The sequence below is a fragment of the Eupeodes corollae genome, chromosome 3 (genome assembly GCF_945859685.1).
Source record: "Eupeodes corollae chromosome 3, idEupCoro1.1, whole genome shotgun sequence".
Classification (NCBI taxonomy): Eukaryota; Metazoa; Arthropoda; class Insecta; order Diptera; family Syrphidae; genus Eupeodes; species Eupeodes corollae.
The window spans coordinates 46,856,516-46,883,473 of record NC_079149.1 but is presented as its reverse complement, the minus strand read 5'-3'; the positions used below and the strand labels follow the sequence as shown (position 1 = coordinate 46,883,473).

At 33.0% G+C, this 26,958-nt stretch overlaps 1 protein-coding gene across 1 annotated transcript; it reads left to right on the top strand.

Annotated features, from left to right (window-relative positions):
* LOC129952687 (intermembrane lipid transfer protein Vps13) lies at positions 1-26,958 on the top strand. The gene is made up of 52 exons (XM_056065447.1): positions 1-612; positions 10,255-10,341; positions 10,432-10,629; positions 10,688-11,053; positions 11,122-11,264; positions 13,197-13,275; positions 13,334-13,470; positions 13,531-13,653; positions 13,735-13,846; positions 13,924-14,212; positions 14,274-14,409; positions 14,468-14,583; positions 14,645-14,797; positions 14,866-15,200; positions 15,268-15,534; positions 15,598-15,844; positions 15,909-16,032; positions 16,097-16,216; positions 16,278-16,437; positions 16,492-16,709; positions 16,763-16,918; positions 16,987-17,229; positions 17,297-17,456; positions 17,520-17,659; positions 18,600-18,741; positions 18,818-19,012; positions 19,086-19,233; positions 19,299-19,435; positions 19,500-19,664; positions 19,729-19,853; positions 19,910-20,276; positions 20,342-20,529; positions 20,912-21,520; positions 21,592-21,750; positions 21,815-21,970; positions 22,030-22,476; positions 22,547-22,674; positions 22,733-22,820; positions 23,198-23,539; positions 23,597-23,734; positions 23,800-23,948; positions 24,024-24,146; positions 24,209-24,329; positions 24,412-24,663; positions 24,741-24,957; positions 25,045-25,217; positions 25,282-25,713; positions 25,773-25,873; positions 25,938-26,076; positions 26,146-26,429; positions 26,497-26,635; positions 26,693-26,958. Exons 1-52 carry the CDS (start codon positions 513-515, stop codon positions 26,894-26,896), a joined length of 10,077 nt encoding a protein of 3,358 aa, XP_055921422.1. The 5' UTR covers positions 1-512; the 3' UTR covers positions 26,897-26,958.

Genomic DNA, 26,958 nt, shown 5'->3' with positions numbered 1-26,958 from the left:
TTCGAGATTTTTGTCATCATCAACGGGTGTCGAAACGAAATGCGCAAATTTTAACTTCGATAACCTTGGATAAAATATTCCCTTAAAAAGAAGAATCGAATCTTTTAAGTTCTCAAAAAGAAACCTCCCAAAAACAAAAAATCAGTGTCCAAAGAAAAATTAGCAACCATCCTCGCTAAGGTCGAAGGCGAAGGAAACCAAGCAAGAGTGTTCTTCGGTTTTCAAGATTGATTCGCTGGGAGAATCAATTTTGTGATTCTTTTCTATCTGCGTTTGGAGGCTTTAGCCTTCATATTACAGTGAAATCAAGTATCGGCATTCCAAAAGTGATGTCATCATCATAGAGTTAGAAGAAAGAAAGAAGTGTTTTAGTTAAAATAAAATAAAAAGCTAGGCTAGGTTTGCGGAAACAACAACTGATATCAGTCGTAGTTCGTGAAATAAAAAGGCCATTGGGTAAAAGTTAATCTAATTAACAACTAACCACAGCCTCTACACATCGAAGCCAGAAAATGGTTTTCGAATCTGTAGTAACGGATGTTCTTAACAAAATCCTCGGCGACTATGTGGAGAACTTGGATCGAACTCAGCTGAAAATTGGAATATGGGGAGGTAAGTTGGAAAATGTCTGTTTTCTTTTTTGTTTGGCTTAGTAAGGGTTTTAAAAAAATCCCAAGGACAATATTGCGTGATTCTATGAACTCATCGTGTTGCGGAGCCCCTCAAGTTTGCCTTCTTCTCCCCTCATTGGTTGATTTCATTTCTTCTACAACAATGTTTTTATTTACAACTTTTTTGTATTCAATTTGGATAGTGTGTATGTAAGTAGGTTACCTACATGCTACATGTGAATGCATCTGCATCTCTATGAATGATTACTTTGCGAAAAAATAGTGCAAGCGCACTAGATGCCACGACTTTTTTCTTGTTAATCAAATGCCGTTGCTGAAGCCGATTAGTGGTTGAATTCGTCATTACTATTCGAGTACATTCCTACATAGTCAAAAAAGAATGAAATGCTATGAATACTACATGAAGCACATAAAAATTAAGTTTGTTTTTGATTGCCACAATGTTTACAATTGTTTTCTGATTTTGTTTTAGGTCATATTTTGCTTTTATTGCCTTTTGTTTTTTGTTATTGTTTATTTTTCGGTTGTTTTTGTTTATCTTGTTTTGAAATAATTTTAATTTGTGAGATGAGATAAAATTTGCACAATAAGATTGTTTCCATATTTCAGAGTTTTTTTCTTTCATTTATCTTTGCAATTTTTGTCCATACGGTAGATAATTATCTAGCTACCTATATTGCAAACATGATTAGGTACTACTTTTCTAGGCAGATTTGCAATCAATGGCAGATCAAGGGATAAAGGGCGTCCTAAGGGGTCATGACCATCCCCTGGTAGAATATTTTGTTTGAATTTTTGTAGAAATTATCTTGAACTTAAAACTTATGGTATTGCGTTAATGGAACTACTTATTTGTTATAAATGGAAATAAAATTTGTATTTTATTGCTTTAAACTTTCTTGCTAAGCTTTTAACTTAGGGCTGGACCAAGAACATAATATGAATCAGAAATCCAGCTCTGTTCGGATCGCGCATCACAAATTTATCAACTTTTGGTAAATGGATGTACCAGGCTGGTACAACTTAACAGTATAACCCATTAAGCTTGTACTGTTAAGTTGTATAAGTACAAATTTCAACTAAAGCTATGTTAGTAATTTAACGATATTCCAAAAATGCGGTTTGCTTTTATAAACTATTGAAATCTTAATTTTCACATAATTTAGAATTTAGAAAAACTTTATTGACCTTTTAAATTTACTTTCTTCTAATGTTTTTTAAGAGAAAGAGTAAATATTCAGGTTCTTAAGAATAACCTTCAATAAGAGGTTGCCAATTTGATATTAAGTTCACTTTAAATTTCTTAAACTCGTTTTCAATTCTATCTCATTTTTCTTAAAGTGTTTTTTTTTGTTTCAAAATTGATTTATTAATCTATTAATTTCGAAAACTTTTAATATCTTAAAAAAATTAGAAAATCTACTTTTTAAAGTGAATTTGCTTTGGATGATCATGAAGTTTTCATGAATATAAGTTCCCCAAAATCAGCAAATGTGACACTTTTAATAGACTAAATAAATAAATTGGGTGGCGCAACAGTCCGTTGAGAACTACGGCCTACTGACTTACAACTCTCAACCATTCCTGTGTGCGAGTACTGTTGTTAGGGGTGGAGGGGACCTACAGTTTTAAGCCGAATCCGAACGGCTTATTTGAGAAAGCACTTTTAATGACAAGAATTGCTCCTGGAGATTTTGTCAATTCCTCGCAAGAGTCAGTACCCGTGAAATAAAACTGGCACAGGGATCCAACCTAAGACCTCTGGCACGACAGTCCAACGCACTGAGTATCATGCCACGGGTTCTACCTTTTATACTAGTTTAACTAAAAAAATATTTTTTTTAAGAATTTGTCTTCTGGCATCAGCTCCAATCTACGAGTAAGCCGACTGAAAACGATAGTAATAAAAGACTCCCAAAGAATTGAATAGCCAGCAACAAAAGCTAGGTTAGGTTAAAGTTCCTATCCATGATGTAGTAATAGAGTAGGACACACCTAGGCCAGTTTAATGTCCCATTGTGATACCATATGAGTCCTGAGGCTTTCTTCTAAGCTCAATGAAACCAGTTTGAGTCCCTTACGAAACGTTAATCACTAATTATGTTAATATGACTTAGATCGTTATAGAAAAACTCTCCTAGGTAATTCTTGCGTGTTTGAGGTAGAGCAGGGCATGTACAGAGAAAGTGAAGAGCTTTTTTCTCCTCTTCCTTATCTATACAGCTTATGCAAAAGTCATTTGTAAACACGCCTAGCCACGTGGCGTGATTTCCTCTTAGACAGTGCCCGGTTATAACACTTATTATTATGGAGCTTATATCCGATCTGCTTTAAGATAGCACGTACCTTGACCGGCTTAAATCTAGTGTAGGCCAGATTTTTTTTTGTGTCCTGACACGTGGTGATGTTATTCCACTTAGTGCTTACTTCTTCATAACGTCTTATATTAGCAATAGTTTCCATGAAGCGATTTTTATGCCAGCATTACCCAAACGTGGTAGAATGGGTTGTACTGTAGTGGCCCGGGACCCAGCAAAGGTGAATATTAAACTTTTGTGCCATTTCCATTAGAGATGACCGTAAGTTATGGACTGTTATATACTTTGTAGAGACAGAGTCCAGAGCCAACACAACACAATTTCTAACATTTCTGCGTAAAATGCACCAAAAACCCTCTTAACTATTGTATTTGTGCTCTTAAATATGGTATATTTAGAATCCTGTTGGAATCTTGGAATGCTTTTAAATATAGAAAGTCGTAAATAATTAAACTATGTCTTGCTGGACAACACTGTTCTAAAATAATCTAATAACTAAAAAAAAATATGTAAATGTAAGCTTAAGATATACATTATGTCTTTTAAAATTTTGTCAGCCTCCTTTAGAGAACATTAAAGAACATTTTTAAGCGGTGCTCAAAAATTTATTTTTTTGTTAAGTGTGTAACCTCCCCCTCCCCTTAATTGAAAGCCTAGATACGGTCTTGCATGTAATACATCAAACCCTATGCACGATATGAACTTCTTCGCCATTCTACTGATCTTTTAAACGTGGTAATATTCAATAAGTCCTCCAAGAGTATCTCGTTTTTTGACAGAGTCTAAAAACACACTCGATTTTATATGTTTGGCACCCATATTGTTGAACTCCCACAATTTTGCAAACAATCGTTTTTGAGTGCCTCAATCAATGTATACGGTATGTATAGGCTACGAAGAAATATTTAAGGTTAATTGGGTCATAATGTTGTCACTGTAGTTTTTAATTTTATTAATTGAATGATTTTAATTCAATACACACATCAATGATTCCAAAATTAAATTAATTCATTATTCGTTTATAGTTATAGTTAGATAATTAAATTTATTTATTAAGACAATTTGAAAGTTATGAATAGCTGCACGTATAATTTCATACAGTTTACCGGCCGGCAAATTATTTAATCCTTTTATTTTATTATACCTATTAATCTATTACATATACTTATATTTAACCGGTGTTAATTATTGTCTTATCTCTTTTAGTTAATATTGAAACTAAAAGTATATGGGTTCACAAACCGGTTGACGCATGAACAAACATTTAAATATACATAAGTATATAGTTGGGATTTTGTGTTTATTTAAAATTATCAACAAGCGATAACATTTCTAAGTGTTGTTGTTTTGAGCTGATGACTGCTTAGCTAGAATAAACAATTTTATGATGATTCAAAAAGTGAAGTCAATGCAAGATCTGTTAAAGTCATTATCACTATTTAAAAAATCAATTTATTTAATTGGTAAACTACTTAAAAAATGTCGCTGCTCAATCGATAACAGTTATGAGAATAATGCAGCTTTATTAATGGAATATTACACGTTGCCTGTTTGAAAGCATCTTAAAGCAATAATTATTTGATTTCGATTAAAATTATAATAAAAAGGAACATATTCTATTATGACACAATCTTTAAATGGAATTTTGAATGGGTTATTCGTAAAACTCAAAGTGTCTTACAAGCCTAAGGTAAACTCTTGGGTTGTCATTATTTTTCCCCAAATGAAGATAGCCTCGAGACTCCCTTGTAGTCTAGGTATTAGCAATCCGATCAGAATGAATAGAGAGTTCCCCCATGAATTGGAAATATCTGATGATAAAGGCAACAGTCTGGCAAAAATGTTTGTTTCCGTTTATTCCACTACTCACTTACTTTTTCTGAGTGAATCGTTCATTAGGTTTAGTCTAAACAGTGAACAGAATCCCAAACAAATACCATCTAGCATCGCAGTCAGTGCGCCGTTTATTATTTCATTGGCATTTTTAGAGACACGGTTATGATTCCGTCCGCCATCCATTAAAGACAATCAGTTTTAAAATGTTGAATATTAAATAATATTATTATAAAACAAAATTATTAATATATCCTTGTGCCTTAGTTACCTTGTTAGATTTAGTTTTAAAAAATTAAAGTATATGAAATACCTTAAGGAAATTTGAGGTCAACAACTGTGAACCTATTTTGTATGCTTTTTTTTGGCGAAAACCGAAGGCACCGAGCAGTCTAGCCAACCGTCGTACAAAAACCTATACGTTTTTTCTTCACTTCGTTTTAAAAACAAAATTGGCCCAAATTTATTTTTCTTTAATACAAAATCCAAGCAAAATTCAAACAGCTTTCTTTTTATGAATAGAGTGCTTTCATTGAACTTGTAGTAAATAAACTGATTGTAATAGAATTATCAGTAAATGTACATTTAAGTACATAATGTCTTCAGCTCACTTAAACTGTTATATTATATATTTGTACTACATTATAACCTTGGAAACGCAAATAAATCTAAAGAAAAAGAGGGTTTGAAAGTGGATTTAGTTGCACATTAATTTTAAATTCTTCAATAGTGCAATGACGGAAAAGACAGATCAAGGTTAAGCATTCGACATTCGCGTAATACAGGACTTGCCCTTAAGAGTCCTATCCAAGTACCAAGATTCGGGGGTTTACTAATGAACATTCATAGAGAAGGGATATTCCGATTGAATTGCTTTAAGAGAGGAATGCAAGTGTATACTTTACTTGAGCTTGAAATAAGAGAAATAAGAGACATGATGACTGCGTTGAAGAGACGTTAACTAATCTGCGATGTTATTGTTACCAATCATTTTGAATATTGTCCAGAATACGTGTGTATGAATGTTAAACGAGGACCGCCAAAATATGGAATAAGATAATGTATAAATTAGAGGTTTAGAAAATCTTGTTATATCGCCTCATGTAAACCTAACGTCGTTCTAAATTTGTAGACACATCATCTTATCGTTTCACAAGATGTGGCTGTTCAAAGACTTTCGCGAATTTCCTTGATGCAAGCACTGCTAATGGATAGTAGTAAAGGTGGTAAATTGCCCTTTAAAATAAAATAGTAGTTTTAATATTAACCTTATTCTAATAACTATACTATTCTTACTTACTTACTTACGGTGGCGCTACAGTGCCGTGTGAACTGGGGCCTCACCCAACAAATTTCTATATCGAGCTCGGTCTCTAGCTAGATTTCTCCACTTTCGCGCTCCAAGTTGGGTGAGATCACTTTCCACTTGTGCGCGGTCTTCCTCTACTGCGCTGTTCTGTGGGTGTGGATTAGAAGACTTTCCGGGCCGGAGCATTTTGATTTGAAGTTCTTGGGTTTTTCTGCTGAATATGAATATTTGATCGACTGTGGATTTGTTTGGTCTATAACCACACTGATAAGGGCCTTTCAAGTTGTTGACGTTTTGCTTTAGACGTTCACATTACGGCACGAAAGATTTTGTAAGCGATGTTAAGTAGACTAATTCCTCTGTAGTTGGTGCTGTTAAGAGGGTCTCATTTTGTCAGACTATTCTATTCTTACAGTTTTTAAAACATCAAAGCTTTAGTTTTAATATGTTTATATGCATGTAATATTAAGATCAGTTTAATTATCCTTATAATATTTTCTCCTATTATACATTTTCAATAATACGAAAAAAAAGAGTTTTAAAAGTTGAAAATATGTTTCCTGTTATAATCCTCAACTTAGAAAAAATCAAAGATAATAAATCAAAATTTAATTTAAGTCCAACTTGACATTTAAATTATGTTCGGTACCGGTTTTAACAATTTTTAAATCATATAGTATCTACAAAGTAACTAACTATAAAGTTAAATTTGGAAACAAACTCTTGATTGAAGAACAGTACATGTTATACAATCGTTTGAATCTGATCGATTAAGTCTTTATGCCTTTTTGAATTAAGGTAAAATTAAAAATTCAAAAAAAAAATATCATAGGAAAAAAAAGCCACAAGCTTTTTTTTAAAAAAGGTCAAACAGATTTTTAGCCTCCTGGACCACGTTCGAAAATACTCGTTTGTAGGTATTAACAAAAATAGGCTTATTTGAATTTTATCTCATAATGTATAATCTAAAAAAGATCTTAAAATATTTAAATGAGATTGATCTGCTTAGTTTTTTTTATTATTCTTCTCTTACTTTCAATCCATACAAACCAGTTTTGCATAAAATAAAAATAGCGATAATGTATTACTTTTCACATCATAAATTATTTATGTAAAAAGAAAGAAGCAATTAGAATCAAATCGGATGAGCTCATATTTGAAAATTAATATTATTAATATATCTACATAACATACATTTCTTTCTAGCAAAAATAAAACAGAATACAATAGTTTGATGTTGTTTTTTTTCTATTTTATTTCATGGTTGGATGCCTAATTGAGAATCTAGATACTAAAGAATTTTCATTATACTAAAGTAATTTTTATAATTTTTCATATTTATTGTTATTCATTGTGTACACGAAACTTAAAGCAGAACTAAAATTGAATTCCGAAAGCAAATTAATGATTTTGTTAGTCCAAACCGACGAAAAATTACAAATTTGCCTTTGAGACACCTAGTATATACAGTAGTGGACAAGAATTTAGCACACTTATGTGATGAAATGAAAAATCTTGTATTTAAAAGTTTTTGTTGAAAGCTGAAATTATTTTATTTTTATGCAATATGGTGGGATACCATACCATGCACTTTGAATGAACTTCCATAATTCTTGCAAATGTTACCCCTTTCTTTTTTCAATTTGATGTTTCACATTATTTCCCCAATTTTCCATCGGGTTAAAAATCTCCATAGAAGTGGTAAATTTTCTTTTTTTCTGAAATTGGAATCGTTGGTGTACCAGGATACTTTTGTTCACATGTTTGTCAATTTTTACAATAGGACCAACACCGTGCCAGGAATATGCAGCCCAGACCTTAACATTTCCTCCACCATGTTTGACCGTTTTAACAGTATATCGAGGATTGTGTTTTATACTCCTTCGAAGCCATACATACTTTTTGATATCTGAACCAAACCGACAGAATTTGGATTTATCGCTCCAAAGCACGTTTTTCCAAAAACTGAGTGGTTTGTTTAAATTTGTTTTTGCAAACTCTAATCTGGCTTTCAAATTTTTTTGAAACGAGTGAATTTCGCTGAGCAACGGAACCACTTTAATTTGTTTCATTTAATCGGCGTTTTACCGTCCTTGATGATGTTGACATCATAATTTTCTTTCAGTTCGTTGCGAATGGCACTGGAGCTCTGAAACAGATCCTTGGTTAACAAACGATAAATTACTTTGTCTTCTTTTGGTGTGGCCTTCCTTTTACGATGACTATCCTCGATGTTTTGAATATTTCCAAATTCTTCAAAATGTCAAAGCGCGTTGTAAACTTTTTCTGGAGCAAATAATAACTCTACATAGATTTGCCTAAGCTTAAGAAAAGATCCCAAACAAATTTTGAATTCTCGTTTCCATAAAGGGAAATTGGCATTTTCTTTTATCCAAATGACACATTTGTCTTTGGAAGAACGCTTCATCATGGCATTTTGGTTGTAAAAAGCAAAAATTATTGCATTTAGACATTTGTTTTATTATTATTATTGCAATAGCGTTCAATCACAGTATTGGTTACTTTTGATAAACTAAATAGACTTCCATAAACTTTTATACCATTTGGCAATAATAAAGAATAACATCATGATGGCGAATAATAAGCATTATAAAATGTCCATTGTTTTTATTCGATTTAAAAACTAAAAGAATGTGAATTATTTTGTCTATAATGGCCGCAAGTAGTATCGTAAGCAAGGACTGTTATGCCTGCGGTCTAACAAAACCTACAAAAGTAAATCTTGCCATGAGAATTGCTTCTCAAATTAACCTTCCTTGGCATTACTTGCTCACAGTAATTGAAATTCACTAGCCTTAGAGCCATCAACACGTAATGGCTGAAACACAAACACGCTTCAGCTTCGGCTTCGCCTGACGTTTACGAGTTCAGACATAGGAATTCAATTCATGCTATCACACTCAGTTGAAAATGGACAGGATCGGACGACATAAGAAACTTAAAGTTTCTGTGTCAAAAGTTGCCTTCCAATAAAGACAGCTTTATTGACTGGAAAGTTAATAAAGAAAAATTTCCCTAACTATCAAGCCAAGTCTACTTATATCAAAATGACAGCTAATAATAATGGGCAGGTTCAGACGACATAAGGGACTTGAAAGTTAGGCAAGTTTCTAGTATCTGATTGGCCAGCTGTCAAAAAATTACCTTCCAGTTAAGGCAATTTCGTAAGAAAGCTGAACTTTATTACTCTATGAATTATGTATTTTCTGCACAACTTCATTTAATGCGTTCTCTTAAAGCGTTCCTTGTAAATTTGGAAAAGAAATAACTAATATTTCTTTACAATACAAAATAAAAATCGTGGTGAACTTGAAGCTTGCCTGAGGAGTGTTTTGTAGACAGTAATTTTGTTTTTAATTTTTGTACTATGAACTTAAAGTAAAGGCTTGCGAAGTAAAGTTCTGAATTTGAAATTCATGACACTTGCAAAACTAACTAGTTGCCTTGAATTTACGTTCAAAGAAGGGTTTTGACTGCAAATGAAGTCCCTTATGTTTTCTGACCCTGTCCAATGTTTCATTCAACTGAAAGCTAAACTTTGTAACTCTTTGGTATATGTATGTATTTATTTTCTGCACAACTCTATTTGATTTGAATTAGTAATTTTTGTTTTAGATACAAAATACAGGTCGAGATGGAATTGTACCTACCCTAAAGAGTGTTTTGTAGACAATTATGTTTTTGGTAGTTTTTCCGCGATCAACTGAAGTTAGAAGTTAGAGAATTAAAGCTACGAGTTTAAAGTTTATGACACTTAAAAAATTAACTAGTTGCCTTGGTTAAAAATTTAGTTCAAAGTTGACTGCAAATGAAGTCCCTTATGTTGTCTAATCCTTCACATTCCTTTATAACATGAAATGTTTCCTGGTAACATAATTTTAAAATTGTCATCTAACTTGTATTTCATCACTGTGAGTGTTTTGCTTAGCCTAGCTTTCGAAATTAAGAAATGAATGATCCTCTACAACGTTACATACAATATAAAATTGAAATCATATGGTATCTACATAATTTTTTTAAGATTGCTTTTCATGCGCATCTTTTAAATCAGAAATTTAAACGCTCCCCTTTTCACCAACAAATATAATATTTTTATCAATATTCTGACAATAATTTTAATAAATTAATTTTATTTCGCAAGGTGATGTCGTGCTCAACAATTTAAAATTGCGTGAGAATGCCTTAGATGACTTGGACCTACCTGTACAGCTAGTATCAGGGTACCTGGGTAAGGACAAACTAAGATAATATTAATAAAACATATATAAGCAAAACTTCACTCAAGAGTTATCTCTTCTTTGATTTTGTTTTTAATTAGGTAAATTGGTTTTAAAAATCCCATGGAAAAATCTCTACGGTCAACCAGTTGTTGCTCAAGTCGAAGATTTCTACATTCTTATTTCTCCAAAGCAATCCATAGAATACAATGCAGAAAAAGAAGCTAAATATGATCTCCAAGCTAAAAAAGCTGCATTACAAAAACTCGAAGAAGCTAAACGATTGGAACTGGAAAAAGGTTTGTAACCTAATTAAAAAATTACATAATTAAAGTCTTAAACCAATCTCTTTTTCAGATAAACCCAAACCAGATCAATCATTCACAGAAAAACTCACCGCACAAATTGTGAATAATTTACAAATGAAAATTGCAAATGTGCATATTCGATATGAGGACACCACAACGACTGGCAAACCATTTGCTTTTGGTATTACCCTCAACGAACTAGAACTCTATACCACCGATTTAAATTGGTTAAAATGTTATATGACTGAACAAGCGAGTCGTGTTTATAAGATTGCAAATTTGGACAGTTTGTCCGTTTACATGAATTGTGATGCAGAGTTATTTACAGACAAAAAGAATGACATCGATGAGATTTCAGCTTTGTTTAGAAATAATATTGCTAGAAGAGATGTTATTCCTTCAAGATATAATTATAGTAAGTATAAAAAATCAAAGAAGAACAATTACGTTTTTAACAAATTTTTTTCATTTTCATTTTTCTAGTTGTTGGACCAATTTCTTCGATGGCTAAACTTCAGCTTAACATGAATCCAGAGTATGACGACCCACCGTTTGTTATACCAAAAATAGATCTCTCATTGGAAATGGAAAAATTGCATATTGGTATTACCAGCACACAGTTCCAGGTAAGATAAATAAAGAGATACAAATATTAAAGATAATGGTAAAGATATCGAAAAAAAAGTTTTGAAATGCCCATAATGTTTAACTATTCGCCGTAAGCTTAAATTTTACTCATTGAAATAAGAGCCAAGATCCTCTAAAAACCTAATTTCCGATATAAATAAATTTCAAACAAACGGGAAAATTCCGTAGTAAATAAATACAAACTATCCATGATAACAACAAATGTCTTAGAAGAATTTTAAGTAACTAGCGTACCCGTGCTGGAACCCCCTCAAACAATTTTCGCTTCAAAATTAATTATGTCTCGAGCTTTGTGCAGTTTGTCTCAGTTTTTCTTGACTTGTATAAAGTTAGCATAACCGATATGTTTTCGGTATGAGGTGTCGCTGCGTTAAGGACTGATGTGTACTGCGTTCACACCGCCAACAAAAAAAAACGCATGGTTCCTAATATTTCATATTTTTATTATGATACAAAAATTAAGGTTTTCTGCTAATTATAAATTTATAATCAATACAAATATTATTCGCGTAGTCTACAGACAATTTTAATTTAGTTCAGAGTAAGAGCCAGTGAGGGAGACTTGCTAAGGAAATAATAACTTATGATTTTTTAATAAGTTTCGACATTATGCTTTAATCCTCAAATAAATGTATGTAGTCGTGCCAAAACTTGTTTAACTAGATAAAAACCATAAGATAAGGTATATACAATACCTTGTATTTATTAGCCATAATGTTTGGTTTTACTCAAAATGACTGCCCTCAGCTCAGTGACCTACTGTGGCGCGCTCTGTTTCAATATACGATATTTTTCACACTGTTTTTTTCAGACACGCTCTTGAATTCTGACCAATTTAAAGGTTTTAAAGCCAATCTAAAGCTTCTATGAAACCTACGATATTGACTCTTAGGCACTTTGTGTTGTTTTGCTTTATTTGCCTCACCAGAGGCCTGTAGAATGTACCATTTTCTCGAATGAAAAGGCTACTTTTCAAAAACTTTAATAAACTTTCTATCAAATCCCTACGGTAAAATTTCTCAACTCTTTTCACATTTTCCTCAAAAATAGTGGGATGTGAGGTGAGACTTTCAATCAAACCATTGGTTATGGTTATGTTTCACCTTAGAACAAAAGTTTTAGTCTGATATGATGACGTCTCATAGCTAGTAGCCTTTTCTTTGTTATTTCTTCAAAGATAAAAATCTTCTTATTCGAAATAAGAAATATTTCATTTTCATTTACCGCGTGCCATAGTCCTTTCTTTTTTCTGCAATAACTTTATAAAATGTTAACGAATGATCGAAGTGTTAACAAATGACCTGTTGAGCTTCGATAGCCCCAATCAACATACACATAGAACTGGTAAATATATTAAATTCTCGGGACATTATATTTCTCCTAGGAAAGGGTTATAGTGGTATTCGTTTCCGTAATGCTTCCATAAACGTACAAATTCGGTTGAATACCTTTTGAAATGTTATCTACTCATAATGTTATAGCTAACCATCAGACAACCTGATCCACAAACATAATTGCTTTTTCCGGTGGTTTTCGATACAAGAAAATTTCGCCAGAACTTATTTCTTACATATGTAAAGCAATTATTGTGATTCTTTTTCTTTAGCTCCATGTTAACAGAAGCGAAACTGAAACCAAATGGACTTTTATTTATACTTTGCTTACCAATGTAAATGTAGAAAAGTAAGATACAGCAACAATGTCTTTAGGTCTTGTAACAGAACTTCTTTTAAAGATTTTATGTTGACTAATTTAGTTTTGCATCATTGTTAGTTTGAAAAAAAAAACAGCACATCTTAACAAAACGATGATTTATAGCACAATTTACGATCCGAAAATTATATTTTCTTATTTTCTATATCTAACTCCTCGCACTATTTCAAATATCTATAATATATTATTTACTACAGGATATCTTAAAACTGGGAGATTGCATGAACCGAATGCAGCTTGGACAACCATACAGAAAATATCGTCCATACAATAAACGTAAGTGAAATTTTAAAATCACCACAAATTATTTTATTATATATTTTATTTCCTAAAGCTTACAAGGGTTACTACAAGGAATGGTGGAAGTTTGCAATAACTTCTATTTTAGAAGAGGATGTTCGAAGAAAAACTCGGAATTGGTGTTGGGAATATATAAAACAACATCGTGAATTATGCAACACCTATGCCACAGTAAAATTAAAAACATTCTCTTTTTTACATAAATAATATTTTTATTTATTTTAAAAATAGTCCTTAAAAGAGAAACAACTGTGTAAAAAACCAACAGCGGTACTCATTGAAACTTGCAACCTGTGCGAACAAAAATTGAATTTATTCAACTTGATATTGATCCATAATCGAGTTCAACTAGAGGTTTGTTAGTTAGATTAATTAGTCTTGTAGATGGTTTTTCATTATTATTTCTTTTTGTTTGTGTATTTATTTATAAAACAGGTTGACAAAGTAAAGGAAGCCGAAGAAAGGAAAGCAAGTCAAAAGAAAGGATGGTTTAGCGGTTGGTGGGGTGGAGCTGAGGCTAATGAAGAAGATTCATCCAATAATATAGGTAAATTTTAATTTCACATATTTATATTTTTATACGAAACTACGTTCTTTATTATTCTTGCGTTCTTGTGAAAATAGTGAAAAAATTCGAAGCTGCAATGACAGATGCGGAAAAGGAAAAGCTCTACAAAGCCATCGGTTATCAGCAAGATGCTGTTGCAATGGTCGTTCCTGAAAGCTACGAAGCAATCAAAATGAATTTCAAATTAGAAGCATTGGAAATCGGTGTTTACGATGATTGCGTTCCTGGAGATGCAACTTCACCATCTTCCGCTGTTGTTCCAGCAACTCAGAAAGCAGTAATGCTTATGAACTTTACTCTAGCTACATGCAATGTTGTGCAAAGGCCCTCGGCCAATGCTATTAGGTAAAACGTTTTGTACATTGTTTTTTAAAAAAATGTTAATCAAATAGTAATTTGTTCATAGTGTTACTGCTAGTGTTAGGGAGATGGAGTTAACTGGCTTAAAGAAGGGAGACTATCTTCCCACTTTGATAGAATCTCAAGTAACCGATGAGTTTAGTCTGCTTGATGTCTTATTCGAGACGAATCCACTTGATAAGGTTTGTTTTTATTTTCAAATGAAAATACTTGTTTGATATAATTGTTGTTTATTTACAGAAATGCGATCAAAGATTAAAGATTTACGCTAGACCATTGCAAATCATTTATGATTCGGATACAATTTTGCAGTTAGCTAAAGCATTTACACCACCAAAATCTGTAAATTTATCAGAGTAAGTTATTATTAGTATATCCGGGTTATATCATTGATTTTTATAATTTTAAATTTTATAGAATTGAAGGTGCAGCATCGGAGAGAATGTCTCATTTTAAAGAACGATCAGCAACTGGAATGCAATACATTGTAGATAAACATCAAATTCTAGAGGTTGATATAAAATTCATGCCAAACATTGTCATTCTTCCATCTAAGGGAAAATATGAGGCGTAAGTATCTTAATAGTTAAGTAGTTTTTCCAAATTTATGATTATGAAACAATTTCTCGATTCCAAAGTGGGGACACATCTTTAATTGTTCTGAGTCTTGGTGAATTCCGTATAACATCAGCTCCTCGGGCTGGAGGTATAGGAAATGTTGCAAATATGCATGGTGCAGGTCATGATTCTAAGGCAATTTTACGTTCAATGATGGCTAAATCTTATGATAAATTCGAAGTTATACTCGAAGATATTCAAGTTTTGGTAGTTAAGCCCAAGGAAAATTGGCAAAATGTTCTTAAACATGGTCATTTGTGTGAAATGCATGTACTTCAACACACTTCTCTAATTGTTACTGCGGAGGTTTGTGTAATTACCGACGATCCAAGATTGCCCAAAACCAAAGTTGGAAGTAAGAAAAGCTGCATGAAATGATTTCAATTCAAATTGTTTACACTTTTTTTTCTTTTCGTTGTCAGTTTTGATTCCATCGGTTAATTTAAACATTACTGAAGATCGAATTTTTGAAGCTTTAAATATTGTCACTGGAATCCCTTTGCCAGAATCTGATGAACCTGAACATTCATTGAAGAAAAGTGCAAGTCTCTTAGCCACTTCGAGAGCTTCTGTAACACGACTAATCGATCAAGAGATTCTGAAAGTCAAAATCAAAAAACCAACTCCTAAAGAATTTTCAACTGAAATCATTCAATACACAAATCTGGAAGTTAATTTCGCATTAAAAGGTTAATACTTATTCTAACCTAAGATCTTAAAGACTATTTAAAAAATAACATTTTTTTAAATAGAATTTGGAGTAACTTTGTATAAGTGTAAAACGATAGAACAACAGAGGTCCTTCGACGAGACACCATCTTTAACACCATCAGACAAATTTAGAACACCAGTTGAAGAAATGGCTCCAAATGGATTTGAAGACTGCACCAATCAATTTGAAACTGTTCCAAATAATGATGATAAAATATTATCATTTAAGGTACTACAACTTGAAGGTTATATGGCTCAGCGTACTTATGAGCTTGTAGCTTCAGTAAAGTAAGTTCTTCATTTCTTCTGAATTGAAAGTATTCAAAATATTAAAAATAATCAACTTTCTCAGACTTGGAGCTATAAATCTAACCCAATACGATAACTATGAAGATCAAAAGCATATTCTAAGTATTATTGATACACCAAGAACTAATATCGAAAACGAATATTTATTAACAGTTGAATACACTATGGTAAAGCAAACAACAAAATCCTCATGTTCCTTTTCTTTTATTAATCACATTCTTTCGATTAAAGGTAAATAAAACAACTCCCGAATTTAGTACGAAATATAACTCAACTGAACAACTTATTGTTGTTAATTTCGCTAAATTGGCACTGACATTGCATCAAGAATGCTTGTTGAAACTTATGGAGGTATGTTCAAATGTTTTCTCTCAAAATCACTTTATAATTTTTGTTGTATTTGAAAAAATAGATCGGTCGCAATTTACAACAGAAATTAGACGTTTTTAACAAATCCTTAGAGCCGAAAGATCGAGTTGCTACTACTGACACAGAAAGTATTCTCACCAAATTGACCACAATCATTGAAGAAGTGGAATTAGATGATGGTGTTATGGTTAAGAGAGAAAAAAGTAAGTTAACCTTTATCATATTGTATATTTATTAATTTGAATTTATTTTAAAAGGCCGCAAGAGAAAAGTTGTACATAGCATTAAGATCAAAGTTGTGGCCAATTTGGAACAAGTCTCTGTGTGTTTAACATGTCGGCAACGTAACTTGGTTTTACTTAAAGTGCAAAATTTCTTTGCTGGAGTTGTTATGAAGTCTTCATACACCGAATTAACACTTCTCCTCAAGAATATTATTGTATGGGATTTGAATCCACTTACCATACACCCAACCGTGAGTTTTACAAGAAAACCCTAAGTTCAACTAATGGGATTTTGAAATTATAGATTCTATCAATTGTTGGTGAAAATGCCCTAAAATGCCAAGTTGTTATGTACAATCTTGAAGAGACTGCCAACTATAATTCAGATGATCTTAAAGTCGAAGTAAATATTGGTTGCGTGAGAATTATATTCCTCAATTGGTTTGTTACTTCTGTTTTGGTGAGTAATTCAGCTTCTTTTGTTTCATTAGTGTTCTTGTTTTAAATATATCTATTTTTTCTTTGCAGAGCTTTTTGAATAATTTCCAAGCTGCTCAACAAGCAGTAGCAAATGCAAGTGTTGCAGCTGCTGATGCAGCAAGACAAAATGCTATCGATGCCTATCAAAAAGCTACAAGAATGAAACTCAATATTAAAATAAAAGCTCCAATTATTGTTGTTCCTGTGAATTCCACGAGTTTAGATGGTGTTTCCTTGGATTTGGGTATGCTGAATCTGTCGAATGTAACGAGTGAAATAGCCGTTCCTGGGGTAAGAGTATTGATTACATTTTCAGTAAAAAAAATTGGTTTTTAATTTTTTTTTTTAATATTTTTAGAATGAACATAGTCCTGCTGTGTTGGATGAAATAAGACTTGAACTCAAAGATGTGCAGCTTTCAAAAATTAAGATAACCGAAGCTGAATGTTCACCAGAAAATTCAGTTGACCAACAATTAAAAGATGGTGCATCTTATGCTGAGTTGGCTTTGGACGATTGTGAGTTAATTTTTTTCAATAATTAATATGTTTTTTTAATGTTGGTTGATATTAAATTTACAGCAACTTTGTATGGACTTAAAGGACACGTTAATATGCTGAACCCTATTAGTTTTAATTTGGCGGTTAAGCGAAATCTTTCCAGTACGTGGTACAAAGATTTGCCAGAGGTTGATGTTTCCGGTCATTTGAAATCAATCGAGGTAAGCTATACAAATAATTTACATCTCAGCGAAATTATTTCACCACTAGTTTTGATTTTTTGTACTTAGTCAATGCATGGGTGTCTTTACGAGCTCGAGAACTTAATTTAATTTACTACAAGACAGAAATATTGTGGAATTAATCTTGTAGACAGTTTTATGGTATTTATTATTTAAATATGATATCCGTCATAAGTCCGAATTGGCTACAGCCTTGTTAGCCCATTCGATACTTCAATTTCTCACTACATTTTTCCACTAAATCTGTCCTTATCACGTCAATGGGGGTTTGATACTGACTTTCCAATGCTTCATTAGGTGTTTTCATAAACCAATGATTTAGCATATATGTATCCTTAAAAAGTAGTCAAGAGACGTTTAGTCGCACTAAGGAGAGAGTCAGTGAACAGGGCCATTTACAGAATTAAATTTGTCACCTAATTGATTTTGCAATACATTTTTGTATGACAAGTTGTCAAGCCGTTTTCAAAAATTGTAGCCGATGTTTTGCTGATTAATTTTTGAAAACAAAAAATTAGCCATCACGACATTAACCGTGAATACCCCATGATGCCGTCTCATAGTGTAACTGCACCAAGCATTCCATTTTAATGAATGTTATGATGAAAAGTTTGAGAATTGGTTTAGGTCCATAAATGACAATTTACCTATTGAAGAAGATATGACAACAGAAATTGGCTTCATCGCTAAAAAACTTTAAATTGACGAAGTGCTATATAAACTTTGCGAACAAACTAATTTTTCAAATAAATTTCCACAATTTTAAAATGTTGCTCGGACGTTAAACGATTATTTAATGTATTTTCAAACCTAACTGAACATAACAAAATTTGCCATTCTCAGCTATCAATACGTCGAATCTTCTTATACGTTTTTAAGCCCTGTACATAGTTTATTTATAATCTATTTTCTTTTTTAGTTAAACTTATACACCGATGACTACGCTCTACTCATGTCCATATTGAACAACAACTTATCCGAAGGTCAAACGGAATTCGAAACAGTTCCAGCTAAAACACAAAAGCCTGAAGATGTTTTTGTCGAAGTGCACCGAAAATCCGGTTTGTTATATTTTAAATAAAATAGTATTCATCGGATCAATGAAAAAATTTATAATTGCATGCATTTGTATTTTAGAATATCGACGAACATCCGAAGGAAAAAGCCCTCGAACATCCGAAGCAAAAAGCCCTCGAGCATCCGAAGGAAAAAGCCCTCGCCAAAAAACACCGTCAGCCAAAACTGTTCAACCAACAAGCGATAAACAAACAATTCACGAACAATTTAGGTTTAATTTCCAATTCGATGGTGTTATTGTTAATTTATTCCAAGGTAAATAATCTTTCCATAAAAAGATAAATTCAATTTGTATTAATTTTATTTTTCTTGTGTGTATGTTTTGCAGCCAATCAAGAAGGCTTAGCTCGTTTTGGTATTCATTTTCTTTCTGTTAAGGGTAAGATTTTGGTCGATGGAACTCTCAGTACTTCGGTTGTGTTGTGTGATATACAAATCGATGATATTCGACCAAACCTTAATAGTAAAATTACTAAGTAAGTTGAGCATAAACCAAACAAACATGCACTAAAATGTTTTGTTTTTGTTTTCTGTATTGCAGATATTTATGTCGGAAAGAATGGAAACGAGAAAACGAATCCTCTTTGAGTGGAACAAGCGATTTTAGTGACAGCCTCAGAGCTGAGAAAAACTTTATGTTAGACTTGACGGCAATTGTCAAACAAAACGATACTTTTGGTAAGATTAACCCAGACGAATTTCTTGTTTAACATGTGTAATTGATTTTGTTTACTTTATACAGCCGAAATACGAGTTTGTGGATTTGATTTGATCATCACAATTGATTTCTTAGTCAAATTAGCCGAGTTCTTCACCCTTCCTGAAACTGAAACAACTGAAGAAGTAGAAGAAAAGGCAGTTGCTTTGAGACCTGGTGAAATTATAGCTGCACCAAAAACTCCTAAAAGTAAGAATTTATAGTTTTTGTTGAACCACATCCAAAATTAAATTCAAATCTATTCTTCTTTTAGAAACTGTTGCAACACAAGAAATTGCCCCCGAAAAGAAACTTAACCTTTTGCTGTACATCGAGGAACCAGATATAATTCTCATTGAAAGTCTAGAGGATGTTAATACCAATGCCATAATATTCAATGTAATTTTTTTCATTCACTTTTGAATTCAAAACTAACGCAATTTTTCTTTTTTTAGTCTCAAATTCGACTCAATTATAGAGCAGTTGGTTCTAAGGAAATTATCAGTGGACAAATTGATGCTCTCAAAATGTATATGTGCTCTTTCAGCCCGGAAAGACGTGAAGCTACCAAGCACTTCATACTGCATCCATGTGTTATAAGCTTACACGGATCAACTCCGGATCAAGAAGGACTTCATATAAGTCTCAAGATGACTGATATCATTCTTAATATATCTCCAGCAACAATTGAGCTTATCAACAAAGCAATGGTTACACTTTCTTCGCGGCCTGAAAAAGGAGCAGCTCTTGTTAAAGAAGTTGATCACAGTGGTGTTTGGGTTGTCGAGAAATTTACAGACAAAGATTTTTGGTTTTTAGTTGGTAAGCTTAGTTATCTTTTTTGTAAACATTTATCCTTTATTTTTGACGATTTATACTTTAAACAGATCAAGCATATGATGCTTTGGAAATGCCAGAGACCCTAGAAGAATTAACAATAACAAAAACGGAAAAATGTATTGTGGAAGTGCCTTCAATAATATTAGTTATCGAAACTGGCGTTGGATATTATACAACACCAATGTTGTTTATTGAGACAAAACTAAATGCAACAGTTGCTAATTGGAGCCAAAATGTAAGTGATATAAAATTCTTTCAATAACCAAGAGGACATTTCTATATGGAAGGGGCTAAAACCTTCGTTAGTTTTGTATCTTTTTATAAATCGAACGTTTTGTTGGAATACGGTTCTTAAATGACACGAAAAGTGTTCGTAGTGGGGATAGATGGGTGATCCTCTTTTAACAAATGAGTGTTCTTAACGACCATAATCTCAAAAACTTGATAAAGTACCTTTCGTTGGAGAATTTCTTAAGAAAGTTTTAGTCTTGTCTTGTTGTTTATTGAATGAATCGCATCAGTACTTTATTTATTTTATGGTTGATTTTATGTTGAGAACCATTTTGAAATATATATAAACTTAACTAGAAGATCACTTATTGTCGTTTTTATTACAGATGAAAGTCGAGGGCGCCTTAAATCTCTACATGAACTACTTCAATCACGCCTTAGGTGTATGGGAGCCTCTAATTGAACAAATTGAAAAACCAGACAAGTCTGGAATCATGGAATACCTCCCGTGGGAATTAAATTTCGGCTTAGAAATTCAACCAAATAAATCTGAACTCGATGGTGAAATTGAAGATCCTACAACAAAAATCAAAATCGAATCCGAAGAAATGCTTGAAATTACAATGAGTAAAACATGTCTTGATACTCTGCAAGTTTTAGGAGAAGCATTCTCGAATGCTATCGACGCCAAGGGACTCAACAAACCAGAAGTCATTGCTCCCTATGTTGTGGAAAATGACACTGGATTTGATATATCTTTGAATTTAACTCGTGGTATATTTACATTGCATGAATGTCATATGCCGAATGCAAATTCTCATTGTGATGCATTGAATAGTTCGTTGGTATTTAAATGTGATATTCCTGATACTGATTTGTCACCAGATCAAGTAAAAGATTGTACCATTTCACCTGGAGGAAGAGCATATTTGCAGACGAAGGATTTGTCTAGAGTGACATCGGAAGAAGATCAAGCTTATAATATTTATTGTGTTGTAAGACAATGAATTTTTGTTTAATCGTAATTTAGATTGATTTGTTTGTTGTTTTTTTTTGTATGGGAAAGGTGGTAGGAATCAATAAAGAAGTAATTCTCCCGGTATCGAAGTCTGATCAGAGGTACTTCCCACTGTACCGAGGTGCAAATCAAGATCCTTGGGGAATCATTTCGCAAGTCAACTCAGAGTATGGTACCACTCGAATTAATATTCACGGAGTTGTTAATGTAAGAAGACAAATTTCATTCTCATTTCACACATTTTTTTCTATTAATTTCTTTCGAATTTTAGGTGAAAAATCATTTTACAACAACAGTAAACGTCTATAGAAACAAACACGGTACAACTGAGAAGGTTTTAGTAGGAGAAGTGGCTCCAGGAGAGGTTTTCCATGTTCCATTGCATGCGATCTATGCTGAAGCAAAAGATTTGTTCTTTGCTTTGCCAGTAAGTAAAACCCAAACAATATAAAAGTCCTAATACACAAAAAAAAAAACATTTTCCAGGGCTACAGAGTTTCAGTTCAAGGCATAAGATGGAATGACTGCCCAACTGACTTCAACTACCAACGCCAGATTCAATGTGATCCAGTGGATACTTTCGAACCTCTTTACATTAATGCTGTTCGTCAAAAAACCGAAGTTTTCCATGAGAATACAATGAAATTCATGTTAATGAGTGCCTTCTATACGATTCACCTTCGTCCTCCATTATATATGCGGAACGCACTACCAATTGACATTAAGGTGTCGGTGACTGGTTGTACGGTACGCGATACAAGTAAAGCAACAGAATTGGATGAGTCAGATGATCTTGATAAGGTGAAATCTCTCATAAAAGAGGATATGCTTGACTATGGAGAGAAGGATGTCAAGCCAGGAGATGTTCTGCATTTGCCAACAGTCAAGCTTACAGGGCGACGCAATAAAGCGAAGAGCTATGTTGTAGTTAGGGTAGGTGTCTATTGTTTTAAAATATTTCCAAATTTTCTACAAATATAAATAATATTTTGACTGGGTTTAGCTTATTCAATATTTGGAAAAAGATTGGTCATGTACAACAGAAATTTCTGAAGATCATGAGGAATATGCAACATGGACGTTTAGTTCCTATGATTCTGCAGCAAAAATGGAAATGGATTTAGGAGTGAGGTATGTTGACACCTCTTGTTTTTTGTATTAATGATCTAAATGTCTTATTAATTTACAGATTCCAGGATCGATTTGGAAGCCTTGTGTTGACAGTGTACAGTCCTTTCTGGATGATTAACAAAACAGGATTGATGCTCAGTTATAAGGTAATCAGCGTCTGTCCCTTACACTCTTCGTTTGTTAAAAAATTAGATAGGAAAAGAATAAAAGGATCCGTTTGTTTAAGTCTATACAAATTCTTTTTGAAAGCAACTCGTAGTGTTAAGAATTTGTATAAATCGTTGTAGAGTGCAACTTAAACTTTAATTCCTCTTTCTTCATCCAAGGTTGCTCGCGGGATCATACAGAATTACTTAATAACTTTTCAAGAAATTCTATCAAGAACTTTCCGTATTATGCGAGTAAAACTTATTTTATTTTACTTAAAGTAAATTAATAAATGTTTAATAAATGTGAATGTAGATTATTAGATAATTTTTCCGATTTATATTAAATACAATAAAAAAAAAAACATTATTTTTAGACAAATACGGAATCAGTAAATGTTCTCTACCATCCACCGGAATACAATGGGCCCATATTATTTTCTTTCCGTGAGAAATTCTTCTTCGATAAAAAAAGAGCATCAATTCGTGTGGACAATGGTGAATGGAGTGATAAGATACCTCTTGATGTAGCTGGTTCCACTGGTGAGGTTACTTGCAATGCAAATGACCAATTGTATCACATCGGTGTGCACAATCATCTGACACAAAACTCTTTGACAAAACAAATCACATTTATTCCCTTCTACATTGCAACAAATAAATGTGATGTATTGATTGAGATGCAAGAACACGGCAGACCAGGAGATCCATGGACCAAAGTGAGTATAGTTTGGCAAATCAATGAATTTTACTTATTCAATCATGATCTATTTTAGATTGAGCCAAATGAATGTATTCCATTTTGGCCGAAATCCGAAGCAAAACAAGTGATACTGAAAGTAGGTGGGCAGACGACAGTGCCTTTTGATTATTCCGAAGTTCAATGTATTCTACTTAAGCTGGAACACAATCGGGTAAACAGGAATCTTTAGCGATAAAATATATAACTCAAACTAAAAGCTCTCTTCTATATTTGTAGTATGGTGGTATTAATGTTGATGTCCAAGTAACAGAAGGTGGAGCATTTATAACATTTACTCAGTACAATGCCGGTGATGCTCCAGGTCTTTTAATTAATCACACAGGCCAATCAATAACTTTTTACGAAAAGGGAGATTCTAATAAGAAGTTAGTTTATTTAAATTTGCATTTAATTTCTTTATTTTTATATATTATTTTTTATATACGCATAATTTTTTTAAGAACTTTGGGACCATCAGAGAAGCTTCTATTTACTTGGGCTAATCCAGCAGGAAATAGATTACTTCTTCTAGGAAAAGATGATGTTGAAAATGACTTGCGACGAGATGGTTATGGTTCAATAACGTAAGTTTAACAATAAAAACAATATATGCCTTCATTTAATTTGTCTTTAATTTATATCACAGGTTAGACGGAGATTGGACTGCCTATTGGGTTTCATTCCTTGATGGTCTTCAGCGAGTGATTCTCTTCACCGATATGAGCAGCATAGCTGACAAAGTTAGTGGTAGCTCATTAATGCAAAAGGTAAGGAGAAACATATTTAAATTTTGTCCTTAAAATAATATTCATAAAAACAAAACAAATCTTGAACAATTGCTTTTCCTAGGTCAACCAAGAAATTGAAATTCGAATCCATGGAATAGGTCTATCAGTTTTAAATAATATAACTGGAGTAGACATAGTATATTTGGGCATAAAGAGTTCTGGCATAATTTGGGAATCTAAGAAAGAAGGCAAAAAACGATTCAAACAATTCAATATGTGTGATTCGGCTCATATTGAAGAACAATATCAAGCGTACTTAGCAGCTAAATGTGTTAATGAAGAAAAGAAATTCTATTTGGATCAGAAACATGAGGTCAAACAATAATTCGCAAATAATGAAGATTTTGTTTAAAAGACTAAATGTTTTTTTTTTTGTATTTTTGTTTACAGTTGGATTTCGATAATATGATCTTCCATAAATCAACAGCTCGCGAAATGAAACGTACATTCTATCCAGGATTTTGGTTTGATTTGAAGACTTCTCCATTCCAAACGCAATTACATGCTAAAATTAATAAAATCCAAATCGACAATCAACTAGCCGACTGTGTTTTCCCTGTGGTATTGGCACAAATACCTCCACCAAAAAGTATCGCAGCTAATTCAGGTAAGTTAAAGCCAAATTATCTTTTTATGGGTTGATTCTTATTGATTGATTGATTGATTCTAAAATTATTTTATTTTGTTTAAACAGCACTTAAGCCATTCATCGAGTGCAGTATTGTGGAACGAGTTGTACCAAATTCCACAGTGAACCAGTTCAAATATTGTACCATGTTGATTCAGGAATTTCACTTTAAGGTTGATATTCTTTTCCTTAGCGCTATTGCGGAGATGTTCACGTCAGATCTCAGTGATGAGCAAGCTGTAAGTTTATTTTAATAAATGACAAAAAAAGACGATATATAAATTTTATGCATTTGCTTTAAAGGCAAAACTCTTTAACGAGGATGTGAATGCCATCGAAAAACCCCTTTCAGCCTTAGTTGAAATTCATTCAGCTCAGGAGCATAAGAATTTCTATGATAATTTGCATTTAGGACCTCTTAAAATACACGTATCCTTCTCGATGGCCGGCTCTGATACAACAGCCTTGCCGGGACTCCTCTCAACAATAGTCCAAGGTGTTGGTGTCACTCTAACGGATGTCAATGATGTCGTTTTCAAGTTGGCCTTCTTTGAACGCCAATTCGGTTTTTTCACTCAAAGGCAATTGATATCAGAAATCACTGCTCATTACACTGGACAAGCTCTCAAGCAACTGTATGTGTTGGTATTCGGTTTGGACGTTATAGGTAATCCATATGGTTTGGTGGTTGGTCTGAAGACCGGAGTTCAGGATTTGTTCTATGAACCATTCCAGGTAGGTTATTGTTTTCAATTTAAATATGAGAACGTATGTATACCTTTTTGCTTTTCAAGGGAGCTATTCAAGGTCCTGGTGAGTTTGCTGAAGGACTTGTACTTGGAGTTAAATCATTGTTCGGGCATACAGTGGGTGGAGCTGCTGGAGCAGTTTCAAAGTAAATTACACAATAAAACTCTAATAACCAGAGCCTAATATAATGTATATTATTTATCTTTTAGAATCACTGGAGCTATGGGCAAAGGAGTTGCTGCATTGACTTTTGACGATGACTACCAAAAGAAACGACGACAAGCTTTAAATAAAAAACCTGCCAACTTCCAAGAAGGTATAGCCCGAAGTGGTAAAGGATTAGTAATGGTAAGAAAAAAAAACTTTTTCTTTTTCTTTATGCAACACTAATTAAATAAATTTTTCGTTTTTGTAAAGGGTTTTGCGGATGGTGTGAGTGGTGTCTTCACTAAACCTATATCCGGTGCCAAGGAAGAAGGTGTTGAAGGATTCTTCAAAGGCTTGGGTAAAGGTGCAATTGGTCTGGTTGCCCGCCCAACTGCTGGAGTCGTTGATTTTGCCAGTGGTAGTTTTGAAGCTGTCAAAAGAGCGACCGAATGCAGTGAAGACACAAACCGATTAAGGCCACCAAGGTTTATGCATCCCGATAATGTTCTTAGAGCCTATAGTTTCTCAGAAGCAAATGGAAATAAATTGCTTAAGTAAGAAGAAATTGTTATATACATTTTCTTTCAAATGTATATTTAATTTAATTTTTGGAAATTTTAGAGAAATCGAAAAGGGTAAATACGCCAGCACAGATTCCTTTGCCCATTGTGAAGAAGTCATTGCGAAGCAAGAAATTGTTCTAGTATCAAATCATCGAGTTATTTACGCAACGAAAAATGACCTTTTCGGCACATGGACGGTAAGATTGTTGTTTTCATTTTTGTAAACAAAGAATCAACTACATTTTTTTATTTAGATACATTGGACTTATCTATGGAACGAGATATCATCGATTATATCCTCCGATCGTGGGGTTGAAATTATTCTTAAAAAAGAAAACAAAAAAATGCTCGGCTTTTTCTCATCGTCAGAAGTTAATCTCAAGGTCATAACAATACCACAGCGTGCTCGTCGAGATAATTTAGCTAATATCATGGAATCACTTCGAACGGGTACATAAATATTGCCGAGAAGATAGAAACAACAACAAGAAGTCATACGCACATATTCATTCGAAACGTA

Coding starts and splice junctions, on each gene's coding strand:
- LOC129952687 (XM_056065447.1), top strand. CDS start 513: ATGGTTTTCGAATCTGTAGTAACGGATGTTCTTAACAAAATCCTCGGC. Junction 16,217..16,277: donor GCTTGTTGAAACTTATGGAG/GTATGTTCAAAT, acceptor TTGAAAAAATAG/ATCGGTCGCAATTTACAACA. Junction 26,430..26,496: donor AATGGAAATAAATTGCTTAA/GTAAGAAGAAAT, acceptor TGGAAATTTTAG/AGAAATCGAAAAGGGTAAAT.